The following is a 14,700-nucleotide window of genomic DNA, read 5'->3' as shown; positions in this document are numbered from 1 at the left end:
ATAATAATAATAATAATAATAATAATAATAATAATAATAATAATAATAATAATAATTTTTGAAACAGGAGCTCATATAGCCCAGGTTGGCCTTGAATATAGGAACTTGGAATACAGAGAAGTTTAGTAGCATTAAGTGGGGGGGGGGGAAGAGAGAGAGAGAGGGAGAGAGAGGGAGAGAGAGGGAGAGGGAGAGAGAGAGAGAGAGGAGAGGAGGGAGGAGCCGAGAGTCTGGCAGGAGCCAATGAGAGAACAAACACGCCAGCTGGACTCCTCGGAGAGGTCGGACCAGGATTCCGGACAAAGGCCATATGCACTGAATCCATGGTAGCCTAAAGATGGAAGAAAGGATTTGAAAACGAGGAATCGCTACGATCCTACCCTAATGCATTAAGCATGGTGAGGCATGAAGGTTGGTGGGAGAGAGCAGGGACTAAGGCTAGCCCAGTTTAGACGCCTGGCTGGGGACGGAGACCAGCCTGAGACCTAGGAGTAAGGAGTACTGCTGGACCGGACAGTAGGACCTAAGGCTCAGATTTGCTGGAGGGAGATCTGCCTCATTGTCATTGGGCCCCCACCCCACCCCCCTTTTACGAGCTACGGGCTCCCACTCCCCACCCGACCCTCAGTCCCTCTCCTCTCCCCGGTCCGGCTCCCATTGTCCCACCTTCCAGGAGCGCCGGGGTCCTTCCGTGAAACTCCACTTCCTTAATTGAGTAACTCAAGGTCTCTGGACCTCTGTGTCCCCCCCGCCGTAAAAGGGGACAACAGGAGTGCTTCAGGGACTGAGCTGAACTGATCATCAAATGGCTTCAGTACAAAGTGCTTAATAAGTTGGAATTTCGGGGAAGATCACTGCTCCCAGAACCCCAAGATTTCATCTCCCTCGCCCGCGCTCCGGTCTCAGGCACCGACTCCCTCCCGGCCTGTTCCCCTCCAGGCCCGTGGGTGAGCACAGCTCGGTTCCGCAGTGAACCCGCGGCACTGGCAATCAGGCTCCGGAGCGATCCTTCTGGGCAAAGGCGCGTTCTCTCGGCTCCCCTCGGCCGGGCTGAAAGGGATTCCGGCCCCGGTGCCTCGGAACCGAAAGAACTGCTCGCGGGGAAGGGTTTCCGGACCAGGTCAGCCCCCGCGGGAGCCTGAAGGGAGGTACTGAAAGCTCCGTCGCTGAGAGCGGCTCGTTGGTCTAGGGGTATGATTCTCGCTTCGGGTGCGAGAGGTCCCGGGTTCAAATCCCGGACGAGCCCTGGTTTTGTTTCTCCTTTTTTCCGTGAAAAATCTACAGATTGGAAATTAAAATCGGTTTCATTTTTCGCACGTATCTCATCCAAAAACCCAAGAGTCCTCTAAACTCGGCTGTCCACCCATTTCACTTTCGAAGCTAAGGGCCAGCTGACCGCCGTGTGGCTCAGCAGGCCAGGGCACTGGAGCACACCCCCAGTACCCAAACCTCGGGGACCCAGACCCTCACACACGTGGCAGGAGCGTCGGGGATTGGCAGGGCGACGTTCCAGAATCCCTGGAAGCCGCAGCCCCATTTCAGGACTGAGCAGCCCAGGCGCGGTGGTTTAAGCTCGGCCGCAAACTACCGAGCACTCCCGTGCCTGCACACGCCCTGCAATCGGAATAAGCAAGGCAAAAGACAGGACTAGAAAACCTTTACGCCTCCATGCTATTCCTTTTATTGGTATAAAGTGTGCTGGGTGTTTGTTGTTGGTGTTGTTATTGTTGTTGTTGTTTCTAAGGAACAATTTTAGGATTTTGTGCATTTATGTATCATCCAAAAAAGTATAAAGTTTTAAAAGTTGGGCTCGTCCGGGATTTGAACCCGGGACCTCTCGCACCCTAAGCGAGAATCATACCCCTAGACCAACGAGCCGATGTGCGTCTGCTTCTCCTGCCATCATAAAGGTCTATAGAAATGCTTAGCTGGCGCCCCCGTGTGGCTGTTCATATATGGTACCGTTTGTATTCTTTGATTTGTATTTTAAAGTTTTAAATTTTTTTCCTTTTTCTCTGTTTTATTCTTTGAAAATTAAGTGGGCCAGAAAGCGCAACGATGTCATTACTAGTTTAATGCTCACCTATTATTTTGAAAACCAGAATTCTGTCTTTGTGTCTAATAAGCTATGTGTGACAGCATTTCCCGGGCAAATGTCACGTACTGAGTTTTCAATGTTGCACTATTTCACACTTTGCGGTTTCGATGAAATCGTCCATTTTTGGCATGACATATTTTAAAATACTACTCTTCAAATCCCCACCTTTCTATGTTTGAACTTTTGCTTCAGACTGCTGTAGTTGTTATTTTGTTTTGTTTTTCAGCTGATAAAGCAGCTCTTTTGATAAATCCAAAACTCCAAATGTCTTGGGCATGGAGGAATCCTTTAACATATTAAAGCCAGTACTTTACTAGAATATAGTCTCACTATACAACCTTCGGTTAGCCTGGAACTATGTACATAGACCAGGTTGGACACAACTCACAGAACCCCACCGAATTCCATTTCCCAGTGGCTGTGATTTTTATATTTTTAATTTAATTTATTTAAAAGCAAGCATCACACCGGGCCTGAGCTGCAATCTTGACTCCCATAATTTCTTGGGGGCAAAATACCCAATACCAAACTGAAATCTATTGTTTAACTGGCAACTAATTGTGTAATTGTTGTCTGATTGCCCATGATCCTTAGTTAGACAAAGAAGTCACAGCCTGTGGTTTCTTCAGCAGAACACACTGCTTACTAAAATTGAAACAATATGAAGAATAGCATGACTCCTGTGTTCTGTATTCTTTTTTTTTTTTTAAAAAAGTCATAACTTCTTAACTATATAAAATTTTAAACATTTCTCATTGATGCTTATGGTAGACATCTAGGGTACTACTCAGTAATTCTGAGTGACTACAATTTGTCCCAAATTCCTTATCAGCATATATGTTGGTACTCTGAGGAAGAGTAATTGAGAAACAACAAAAGGCAGCGGGCTCTCCTGAACAGACACATTCATGTCACGTGCGTGGTATCCACCGGCTACTCCTTTGCTTCTTGAAGCTCAGTCATCCAGCAAGCATTTGGCACACGGTGGTTCTTCACCTTGAATTGTCAAAACTTTCCCCCTAGGGGTTGACACTAGATGGGATTCTACCATGCAGTCTCCGCCCTTTGTTTTATTTGAAACTGTCCTAACTCGAGTCTTTCATTCTTAGGGCTCCAGGCAGTAACTCTGAGAATACTCTTTAAAATATTAACGAGTTCTGGATGCCAGAATAGTTTATTCATGAAAACCTAACTGGGAAAAAAATGTGCCCCAGACACCAAAAGAAGCCTCTACTTCCTAAACGAAGCAGTGGTTGTTACTAAAATAACGTAATCCCTTAGTGTCCACGAACTAAGAGTCTGTGCTGTCTCCTTCTCTCCTTGAATTCACCGGAAGTAGCATAGGTAGCATCTCCTCCCCGTCCAGGGCAGCTGCTGGGACTCAGAATCTCCTCAAACCTTTGTCCCCCATCCTGGTCTGGTCTCCTGCACACTGCAAGTACAAGTGTGAGCCACCACGGCCAGCTAAGGGGCGTATCCTTTATTCTCTGCACCCCAGATCCGAGACTATCTCCTTTATCTATCATAACAGTGACGGAAGAAGCTGGCGACAGCAAGAGTCATAGTAGTGGTTGCCTTAGGGTGGAAAGCTTCCTGTCTTTGGGGGATGTGATGCTTCCGTGCTCTTTAGCTCTCGTCCATTTGACAGAAACTCGAGTCACCTAAAAAGAGGGAACCTTAGTTGAGGAGGTGCCTCCATCAGATTGGCTTGTGGGCGTGTCTGTGAGGCTTGATCTTATCAATGATTGCGGGGAGGATCCTTTGAGCATGGTCACCCCTGGGCGGGTGGTCCTGGGTGGTATCTGAAAGCAGACTTTGGAGACGTGAGGAGCAAACCGGTCAGCAGTATTCTTCCATGGTCACTGTCTCAGTTCCTGCCTCCAGGTTCTGTGAGTTCTTGCCTTGGCTTCCCTCGATAGACTGCAGGTTTTTTGGTCATGGTGTCTATCACAGCAATATAAAACCAACTAGGGAGGCCTGTGGTCCAGTCCCAGGCACATGCTTCCCTAGAATGAGGTCCTTGTGAAACAGGATGTGGATAGTTGCAGTGTGCAGGGAGTTTGAATCTTGAGGAACATTTTATCTCAGACACATTGCATGATATGCTGGGCGGCATATCCTTCAGGAGCAGGGTAGGAAGACGGAGAATTATGGGGTCCCGGGAAGAAAACAGAGCATCTCCAGATTCTGACGGAAGCAAGAATCCCAATATGTTTGCTAGAAAGGCTGTCAACTAAAGGTAATTTTTTAAAAAAAAAAAATTCTACATATCTATGCTGGAGAGATGGCTCAGCCCATTTAAAGGTTAGGTTTATAACCAAAATAAAAAGGATATCTATAATAGTTCTTGCAAATAAGATATTCTACCTTAAAATAGCAGTGAACCAGGCTTATGGCCTGAATGTGTGTAACCTTGGCAGCGTCTCGTTTCTCTACCAGACATTTGCTGTAATCTCACAGATAACGTTGTTAGCTCTGCAGCATTGCTGTCCCCGTTTGGTTTGGTTATAAAAATGTGTGTATTATTATTGTTGTTATTATTACTATTGTTATTGTTATGTGCATGCATGCATTTGTGGATGCACTCATGAATGCAGGTGCCCTTACAGGCTTCTCAGTTGTGTCTATCCTGGAGCTGGGGTCATGAGCTGTCTCCGGTGGGTACTGAGAATCAAATTTGGACCATATCTCTCCAGCTCCTAACTTAATTTACAATAAAGATCTCCCAACTTCCTGTGTCTCAGTGCTTTACCAGGTTGCTGTACCAATCATAATTTTGTCAGAAGCATCGCTGGACCCTCCCGTGGTCTCTCATTCATTAACCTCTTTAGCAAGGGCCTGAGATGGCTTAGCAGGTAAGGGTGCTTACTGCTGAGCCTGACAGCCTGCCCTGAACTCATTCACGTGGGTAGCTGAGAACCGACTCCCTTAGAGTTGTCCTCTGACTTCCACTTGTGCCTTGGTGGGTGTGTGCCTCTCTCTACACACGCAAAGTGAATGAATGCAATTTCTTTAGAAAGTTTACTTGTTTGCGATCTTTTGAAGACAATAGCTTCAAAAGCTCACCCAAGTCCTATCTGGTAGATGACTGAAATGTCCGCTGCAGGCTGAGGCACTTACCCGGAGGAAGGAGCTGGTTGAAAAGGCCGTAGAAACTGACCCTAAAGACAAGTTTGACAGTCTAGGAATTAGAACTCTTTTTCGCGATTGTATTTCCCATATCAATCTTTTTCTGAACCACTTCCCAGATGCTGCCTCCTCTCCATCTCCATGTGGATACTGTATGTTGTGTGCTTGTGAATGCTCTTCCATGCCCCCCCATCTCTATCTCTGTCTCTCTCTATAATCCTGTCAGTAATCCTGTCAGTCCTAGAACTCACTATGTAGAACAAACTCTCAAAGACCTCCTGTTTTTGCCTCCTGAGGGTAGGATTAAAGGCATGAGGAGCTCTCTCCATTACAGATCTGTCACCCCTTCTGTCACCCACAGAGTAACCTAAGGGTCTTCAAAATACCACCTCTGCATACACTGTTCACACTCGTACTTTGTCTCGTCCGTCTGACATACACTTTCCTGTCCTCTGTGTTTTCCTTTTCTATTCTTTTTTTTTAAAGATTTATTCATTTATTATATATAAGTACACTGTAGCTGTCTTCAGAAGGGGGCATCAGATCTCTTTACAGATGGTTGTGAGCCACCGTGTGGTTGCTGGGAATTGAACTCAGGACCTCTGGAAGAGTAGTCGGGTGCTCTTAACTGCTGAGCCATTTCTCCAGCCCTCTATTCGGTTTTTTGTTTTATTGTTTGTTTGTTTGTTTGTGGTATGAGTCTTACAGTGTAGTCTACCCTGTGGCACAGGCTAGCTTAGAACTCATGAAACAGCCTACGTTGGCCTCAAACTTGTTCCTCTTTCTCAGACTCATTCTCCACATCTTGCCTTTCTACTGCTCTTCTAAACTCTTAGTCCTTAAACGTCTGCCTCAAATATGTTAGCTTTCATAAGTCCTTCCCAGAGTCTTCTTGGCCAAGTGTGACTGTGTTGAAGCAAATGACAATCTGTGAAGATTTGACGCGTGCCTTTGAGAACCGCTGTTCCCATTAGCCGCAGGTATCTGCTTTGTTTTCTCTTCGTGAATGGCTGAGGTGAGTGTGGTGGCCCATGCCTTTAACCCAGCATTCGGGACCTTTATTTCCAGCACTCAGGAGGCAGATCTCTGTGAGTTAGAGGCTGACCTGGTCTACAAAGCAAGTTCCAGGCTAGCAAAGACTACACAGAGAGACCCTGCCTCAAAGAAACAACAAAACTCAAAAAGATTGTGTTAAAAATTGAGTATCGGGTTGTCTACGCTGAGTATCGGACATGTGCTACTTGAAAGTAAAGTCTAAGGGGCTGTGCATCTACAGATCAGTGAACACAGACATCTATTGGAAGGACTTGTGCACAGGAAAGGCAAAAATGTTGTGATAAGCATTCCTGGCTTTCACCAATTGCCTGGTAATTGGGAATTTGCTCTACTGCACGGTTAAGGGGCTAGACCAGCAAAAAACATCGGAAGGACACTGTTAAGACAGGCTTTTGACAAAATCCTGAAACGAGAGACTGCATTGTGGTCGACTGGACCACCCCCGCCTCTATTCTTGTTCCTGTCCAAAGCTTGTTTTCCTTCCCCAGACTCTCAGTTGGATTTTCCTGCTCTTCGGTCACTCTCATCTGTTTTGTGTTCTGGTCCCTCCTTCTTCCCTCTTTGAAGACCATTCTCAGAATCCTCCCACACTAGGATTTGTTGGGCAGCTAGAACGCAGCAGGCACTTTTCTGAATCGAAGTGAGGCACATCCTCCGTCCTCACTTCTCATCTACAGGCCGAGGGACATTGATACACTAAACAAACAGTAAGCGCATTCATTGATGATCTAGGTGGCCAGAAAGAGTTCCAATTCCCACTCCTTTCCTGTCCTTTGAAAAGCCAAAAGAAGGACTGCTCAGAAGTTAGGGCAAGATGGAGACTTCTCATGTTGCAACGCAAATGATCCAGTTCAGGCAAAGACAGACACTCGGCATAGGTCAAAGAGATGGTGGCTCCTTTTCTATCTGGACGACTGGATGGAAGTCTTTCCTCACCTCACTCTTCACTCCTACCCCTCCCCCACCCGGTCCCTAAATTAATTGCTTTTCTTTAGGTGAGGCCAGGAGTAACCAAGCAGATCCTAGTCGGAGATCAATCAGATCGGGACTTGGAAGAGAACGTGGGGAGGAACATTAAGAGAACTGTGGGGCTGGCCCCTCAGCGAAGAGGGCAGCCTCTGGCGGCTGCGGGCCGAAGGGCAGCCCCACTCCAGCCACGCAGGCAGGCTCAATGTAGTGCCGCTGCAGAGGCACAGTACGCGGGCATGCTGCACTGACACACCAAGGGCGGGGCCCGGGGGGCGGGGCCTTGCTCGAGGGGGGCTGACGGGGACTCGAGTTGTCCAATGGCTTCCTTCACAGGTTGCCAGAAAGACCAATGAGCGGGCAGCGGGGCGGGCACGGGGGCTGGAGCTGGGCTGAGGGCTGGCGGTTGGCCACTGGGGCCGGGAGCAGGGAGCTGTGGCGTGGAGGTGTCCTCGCGCCCGCAGCCGCGATCCGGAGCTGTGTGGTCTCAGGCAAGCGAGCCAACCGCTGCGGGAACCCGGGCGGAACGGAGCGGCGGGAGCAGGATGGCAGAGGCCGTCGGAGCCGTGACATTGATTGCGGCCCCGGCCCGCCGGCGCTGGCTGTGGTCGGCGCTAGCCGCGATGCTCGGGCTGTGTGAGTGATGCCGGGCCAGGGTCGGGCGGGGGCTCCGCGGCCGTGCGCGCGCTCGGGGCGCCGCGGAGGGGAGGGGGCGCGGCCTGCGCGCTCTTGGGGCCCGGGCACGCCGCCCGGGGAGCGCGGCCCAGAGCCGAGGAACCTTTCTTTGGATCCTTTTGCTTGGAGGGCGGAGATGGGGGCACCTTACCTTGTGGCTCCCTGGGGGCAATCCCAGGAGCCCACTCACGCCCAGTCCCCTGCCGTCGCTTCCTGGTGATTCTGGATCGCTCAGGACTGCCCGGGGGTCGGACTCTAGAATTGAGGTTCTCCACCTTTGGGAGATGGCGGAAGATTGTAGGATTTTTCACCTGTGGGGCCTTTGTTGGTTTATTTCCTTGTTTAAACCAGTGTTTTTCCTTTACCTGCTAAGATCTATTTCGAATGTTCTCAGATCCATTCTTAATGCTCTGTGGTTGAAAACTCAGAACCTCATTTATATCACCTCGGGGGTCTGCAAATCACAGAAACGAAATTTATGTTACTTCTAGACTAGAAAGCAAAGGCTTAAAAGAATTCGGTCGAATTCGTTTTAATGGTAAACATGGGCACCGTAGTTTGACAAGACAGAATTATTTCCAAAGCGTGCTTTTACTTTGATTTAAAAAGCCTCACTTCCAGGCCCTTTCCAAATAACCAGACTCAAGATTTTGATAAAGGCTCCGGCTTGGTTTATGTGAAGTCTTGGGCGAGTTGTTTTATGGGACGTCTGAAGAAGTGTCTGCCCCAGGACTTTTTTTGTGTGTTGTTCAAAACAAAGTACTTGTTTCTGTCTCAGAATTCGGTTAAGTAGTGGTTACTGAGAGGACGAACTGCTAAGAAAACACGGAGGGGGTTCCTCCCACTCATTTCTTTTGTTGTGTAAAATGTAATTTGTTCAAAATCCATTACTCAGTACTTTCGTGCAAAAGTTCTTAATGTAGTAGTCCCTGGAACCAGAAAATATAGGTAAGATTCTGTTATAGAGGTGAACATGGAGAAGGTTCCTTTTCTGTGTATCAGATGGGATCTGTTCTGTTTTAACCCCCTGTTTCTCCTAAGGAAACAGAAAGATGTGGGTTTTTTGTTTTGTTTTTGTTCTTTTTTGTTTTATGAATTGGTGTGGGTTGTATTTGTGTTTAAGCAAAGGAGGACAGAACAGACCGAAACTCCACTTTATCAGACCTCTTGTGGGCTGAATTGTGTAATGTCAGACATTGCTGTTGGGGACAGGGCAGTCAGAGTGATCTTAAGTTCAGGGTGTTATAAGCAGCAGAAGCAGAAACTTTGTGTTATGAATGAAATGCCACCTGCTCTGGTATAAAAGAAACCATCTTTTTTTTTTTTTTTTTTTTTTTTTTAAATAGAAGCCAGGTATTGTGGCTCATGCCTAAAATCCCAGCACTTGAGTGGCTGGGACATGAGTTGGAGGCCAGTCTGGGCTGATTTGAAGGAACTACACATAAGGGTTCATCTTTACAAAACGTTCTTTTGAGACAGCATCTCACGGTTTATCACAGGCTGTTCTTGAACTGGGCATCTTCCTGCCTCCACCTCCCAAGAGCTGGATTAAAGGTGTATACCACACGTGACTTTTCTGTTTTTGAGGTTTCTTTTCACCATGTTGTCTAGACTGGCCTTTAACTCCTGGGCTCAAGCAATCCTGCTTCAGCCTCCAGGCACCTGGGAGCTGGGAACACACCACCGTTTTCATCTAGAATAGCTTCTCAAGTTCTGTTCAGTTACTTAGCAAATAGCTATCAGCACCTCTTAGCTGTTAAGTACTTGAAACTGTTATGGAACTTGGGGTCACAGTCTTTACCCTAAGACTCCAGGTTCTTGAGAAGTCAAAATAGTCAAATCAATAAACAAAAATCTGTGGAAAGTGGAGATTTACTCAGTGTGGCCACGTTGGGAAGACACAGGAGATCCAGTGACTCAATTCCAGGCCATCCCCAGAGTCCTGAAAAGTTTAAGGTTTAAATAGAGGGCAAGAGACATGTGCAAGTCTAAGCAGCCCAGGTCAGGGTGTGGGCTCACCCACCCCATTGACCCATTATTATCTGGGCTTAAGTCTCTCCAGCAAGGTGGTCCAACAACTTGTTAGTGTTGCAAGCTGCCGACAGTTACATTGTAGGTGTGGAAGCTCAGTTTTGAAACTTGATTAGGGTCTTGCCCTGGACTTCAGTTTTCCAGGGCAGAGGCCTGCCATTTAGAAAGTAGATTAAACTCTACAAGTGACCAATGTGGTCCATTCTGTGGTAATTTATCTTGTATCAAAACTCAAACCCCTCGCCCCTTTTCTCCTTCACCTTAACAGTCGCTGTGTTTGTGTGTGTGTGTGTGTGTGTGTGTGTGTGTCTTAATTTGTGCTATATATGTCCACATGTTTAAACTAATGTTAAATGGGAAGAACACTGGGCTGAGAAGTTTGAGTACTTGGAAGCCTTGCACGCAGCCAGCACTCATGCCTGCTGGGTGTGCTGGTCACAGAGTGAGGTTATTGGCACACCTACTGACCCCATTACACACTCGTCTGCACTGCTCTGTTTTATATTCTTTCTCCTGGAGATTAGTTTTTCATGCTTATGAAGATATAAATCACTACCGAGGCTGAAGGAGAACAAGGTCGAGAGGACCACTTATTCCGTACTGATGATGTATTGATTGACGTAGCGATTTACTTCAAGCACTGCTCATACTGCCTATTGACCAAGCATGACTTTGCCTGATACCTGGAACAAAACGACCCGAAGAAACAGCTGAGAGCAGTGGGCAGTCAGCCTTAGCAATCCGCTCACTGCCAATGTTTCCACAAAACATTGGTGCCTACACTACCTTGTGGTTTTAGAGTATAAAATGACAGTGCAGACCGGAGCCCCGAGTGAAGCCTTTCAGGAGATGTCCTGGCTTTGGTTCACCAGTGACATCGCCTCTCTTCCACCATTACTTGTGTAGAATGCTTATTTCAGAATGATTCCCACCACAGGGCCTTGGAAAATGCCTGGGCAGTAAATCACCAGGTATTTGTTGAGGGATTCATCGGATAGCAGGGCTGGCATGACTTCATTTGCAAGTTGACGTTTGTTTCCTGAAAGTTTGAAGTGGAGAAACTTTTGAGTTCTTAACCTTTTATTTAATTTATTTGTATGTATATATGTTTGAGACAGAGTCTCACATGCTATATAGCTCTGACTAGCTTCAGACTCACCGTGTAGCTAGCTCAACCTGGCCTTGAACTCACAGTAATCCTCCTGCGTTGGCCTTCCTAAATGTTGGGATTAAATTTGACTTGAGTTTTTAAGATCATAGTTAAAACTTTCTAAACTCATGAGGTACGTAGATAATTTACTGTAAACAAATGTTAAAAGTGAGGTCTAAAATCCCCGCATGGTGCTTTTCCTATAAAACTAAACAACAAGCCCAGGGAGCCTGACAGGCCAGCAGACATCTGCCTGGGGAGCATAGGCAGATAACTCTTTCCTGGCTCACCTATGTCATCTCCCTGGGGGCTACTTACCTGCATGACCCCTTACCTACAGGAAGTCCCTGTTTCTCTGAGGTCCTGCTCACTCTCAGGCTGTTTCTTACTAGCCTGGCTTTCTCTCCTCCTGGGGTTCTTAAGCCTCTGACTGTCACTGTTACTAGAAAGCACACCAACTTCAGAGTGTCACCCTGCTCTTCTCTGCAGTCTCCCAAGCCCACTCCAAGTTGCTGGAGCTCATCAGGACTGTGGTCTTGCTCCCTACCACCACACCGCCCTTCAGTGCGTTAGTCACTTCCTGGCTGCTTGTCTCCCACTGCAGCTCTCCACAGCCATTGTTGGAATCATTTCCTGGCAAACTCTTCCCTTCCTTGTATGCACCTGGCAGTCCCCCGCGTCTGGGAAAGCACTACCACAGCCTCACGTCTGCTCTCACATCTGCAGTAGTGTCCCCTTTCAGATCTTTCTCAGATCGTGCAGTACAGACGTGCCGTAGGATTTGTCTAGTTAAGAAACCTGACTTCGGCCTCACAGCTTCCCTTAGTTACATCTCTAAGCTCCAGTTCTCTGCAGACTTTCTCCGAGGGGGCCTGCTCTCCATTTAGTAATCAAGTCTTGTCACCTGGAGGTTTGGGAATTTGACGTTTGCATTGCCGGTCTTTTATCCGCCCCCTAGCTTTCGGTTCTTACTCTTCTCTTTAGCCTCTGGTTTGTAGTGCTTTGTTTCCTCTGGTTCATGCCAGCAAATACGAGGGGGAGACTCAAAAGAAACCCCACCAGAGCGTGTGTTCAGGAACCTTCTAGTCATGGCGGATCAACAGTGATTTCCCTCCTGATGAATGGAGCTCCCATAAGGAAGCATGCTGAGGAGAGAGTTGGAAAGCCTCACCTCCTGCTGGCAGAGACTTCTGCACAGGGATGCTGTGCAAACCTTGACCTGTTTATAGCACTCGGTGGCTCCACAGGCACTTTACTAGGACAGTGGTTCTCAACCTTCCTAACACGCGACCCTTAAAACAGTTCCTCACGTTGTGGTGACCCCAACCATAAGATTATTTTGTTGCTAGGTCATGACTGTAATGTGCTACTATTAGGAATTGTAGTATAAAAATCTGCTTTCCGAGGATCCTAGATGACTCCATGAAAAAGTCATTCACCCCCACGTAAGAGGTCATGACCCACAAGTTGAGAAACACTGAACTAAGGGGTCACACAAGGCCCAAATTCACAAAAGCCTTAGGGCATAGTGGAAGACTGAAGATGCCTAGGTTCTTGTCAGTGCTTAGAGACCATTTGAACAGATAAGTAATGAACAGAAAGTAGGACCAAGGTTTTACTCTCATTCCAGTAATGGTCATTTTTAAAGTTAGAATACAAAGTAATGAGATTCTCCATGACATTTTAATGCATATTATATCCTAAATGTTCTAATTCATCCTCCTCCCTGGCTAATATCTCTTAGTTAATAATTTTCTTTGGGCATAAGTCTGTCCAATAGGAATGTACCTAAGTGTTCCTGCAGCTGCTGGCTTATTTCTTCCAGTATATGGAATGTATACTAGGCCAGGTACCATTTTCAGCTCTTTGAAAGCATTAACTAATTTCAGTTCTAAAATAACTTAACGAAGCAGGCACTCCAGGTCGAGTAACCCTGATCTAAAATGACAGGACCAGAAGTGTTTTTTTTTTTTTTTAAAAACCCTGCAGAAGCATATATCTGCAGAAGCATATATATGCTGAGATATCTTGGGGTGGGAGCAAGTCTGTTATGCAAACTCATTTGTTTAATAGATAACATTTAGAAGTATCCTGAAGGTGATTTTACACAACATTTTAATACACTTATATTTGGGTATTTATTTACTTTGAGTTTGTAAAATAGGGTCTTGCTGTGTTTCTCTAGCTGGCCTTGAACTCACTGCAGAATTTGGTTGAGTTGATGACATTGCATTTGCCTCAGGTCCATAACTCTTTGGAGAGCAGGGCAGGTTTTCTAAGGAAGTCCAGAATGGAGTAAGGGACTAGGGAAATGTTGACTGCTCCCCACCCCCCTGCTCTACCCTCCCACCTCCTGTTCCCACCTCCTGCCCCTACCCTTACCCCAAATGTGTGTGTATAAGGTACAGGCCAAAGATCAACCTCTGGTATCACTCCTCAAGCACTCTCTACCTTGGTTGTGCTTATTTCATTTTAAAATATTTTATTTTATGTCTTGAGTTTTCCCTGCATTATGCAAATGTGCCCTGCCTGTGCTATACCTAAGAAAGCCAGAAGGCGGACCAGATTTCCCACAACTGAAGTTCTGAGACTCCATATGGGTGCTGGGAACTGGTCCTCTGCAAGAGCAGTAAGTGCTCTTAACCCCTGAGCACCCTCCAGTCACCTCCCAGCCCTCCACTGCCTTAGAGACAAAGTCTCTCTTTGACCTGCAGCTCACCAAGTTAGGCACAGCTGGCAAACAGTTTCTCCTATTAGAGAGTTTTCATCTCAATTTCTTGAGAGTTTGAAGCACAAAAGTTTTTAATTTTTATTAAACTCAATTTACCCATCTTACCTTTTTATAATCTACTTACTTTTTTTTTTAATGTACATTGGTATTTTGACTGCATGCATGTCTGTGTGAGGGCGTCAGGTCCCCTGGAACAGGAGTTACAGACAGTTGTGAGCTGCCATGCGGGTACTGGGAATTGAACACAGTCCTCTGGGAGAACAGTGCTCTTAACCACTGAGCCATCTCTTTAGCCCCACACTCCTCCCTTTTATTGCTTCTGCTTTGGTTCTTTGAAACCATCACTGACTAATAACAATGCACAACAATGAACTCCCGTGCTTTTTTAAGATTGTATAGTTTTCCCTCTTCCATTTAAGTCTGCTCTATTTGAGTTAAATTTTGTATAGGGTGTATTCACATCTTTTTTCATTTAGTAATCTATATTTCATAATCATTTTATAGCAGCATTAAAGAACTTTCTTGGGGTTGGGGATTTAGCTCAGTGGTAGAGCACTTGCCTAGGAAGCGCAAGGCCCTGGGTTTGGTCCCCAGCTCCGAAAAAAAGACCAAAAAAAAAAAAAAAAAAAAAAAAAAAGAACTTTCATACTGGACTAGGGAGGTAGATGGCTCTGTCAGTCAAGTCCTTGTCACTCAAGGACAAGAGTGGCTTGGATTGTACCAGCAGCTCCCTTGTAAGAACCAGCACTGGAGCGGTAAGGAGTAGAACATGGGTTAAGTCTCCAAGCTGAGCATTTCTAGGTGGGGCTCATCACCCTCCTGAGGCTGCAGAAGCATCTCTGAATTATAGTAGCTCAAATGTCT

The 14,700-nt window shown here is 46.5% G+C and overlaps 1 protein-coding gene and 2 non-coding genes across 4 annotated transcripts in view; 2 read left to right on the top strand and 1 right to left on the bottom strand.

Annotated features, from left to right (window-relative positions):
- Nucleotides 1-1,174: 1,174 nt before the first annotated feature.
- On the top strand, nt 1,175-1,246 carry Trnap-cgg3 (transfer RNA proline (anticodon CGG) 3). The gene has a single exon. It is a non-coding gene; the product is annotated as a tRNA-Pro (tRNA).
- Nucleotides 1,247-1,806: 560 nt separating this feature from the next.
- Nucleotides 1,807-1,878, bottom strand: Trnap-agg14 (transfer RNA proline (anticodon AGG) 14). Its single transcript has one exon. It is a non-coding gene; the product is annotated as a tRNA-Pro (tRNA).
- Nucleotides 1,879-7,661: 5,783 nt separating this feature from the next.
- The window catches only part of Mpzl1 (myelin protein zero-like 1), a 36,759-nt gene continuing 29,720 nt past the window's right edge, over nt 7,662-14,700 (top strand). For both annotated transcript variants that reach the window (NM_001429783.1, NM_001007728.2), the window contains 1 exon segment: nt 7,662-7,885. In NM_001429783.1, coding sequence (NP_001416712.1) covers nt 7,795-7,885 — 91 coding nt within the window. In that variant the 5' untranslated portion in view covers nt 7,662-7,794.

Source organism: Rattus norvegicus, chromosome 13 (assembly GCF_021556685.1).
Source record: "Rattus norvegicus strain SHRSP/BbbUtx chromosome 13, alternate assembly SHRSP_T2T, whole genome shotgun sequence".
Classification (NCBI taxonomy): Eukaryota; Metazoa; Chordata; class Mammalia; order Rodentia; family Muridae; genus Rattus; species Rattus norvegicus.
The sequence above is the reverse complement of the archived record's forward strand: the minus strand, read 5'-3'. Positions and strand labels throughout refer to the sequence as shown.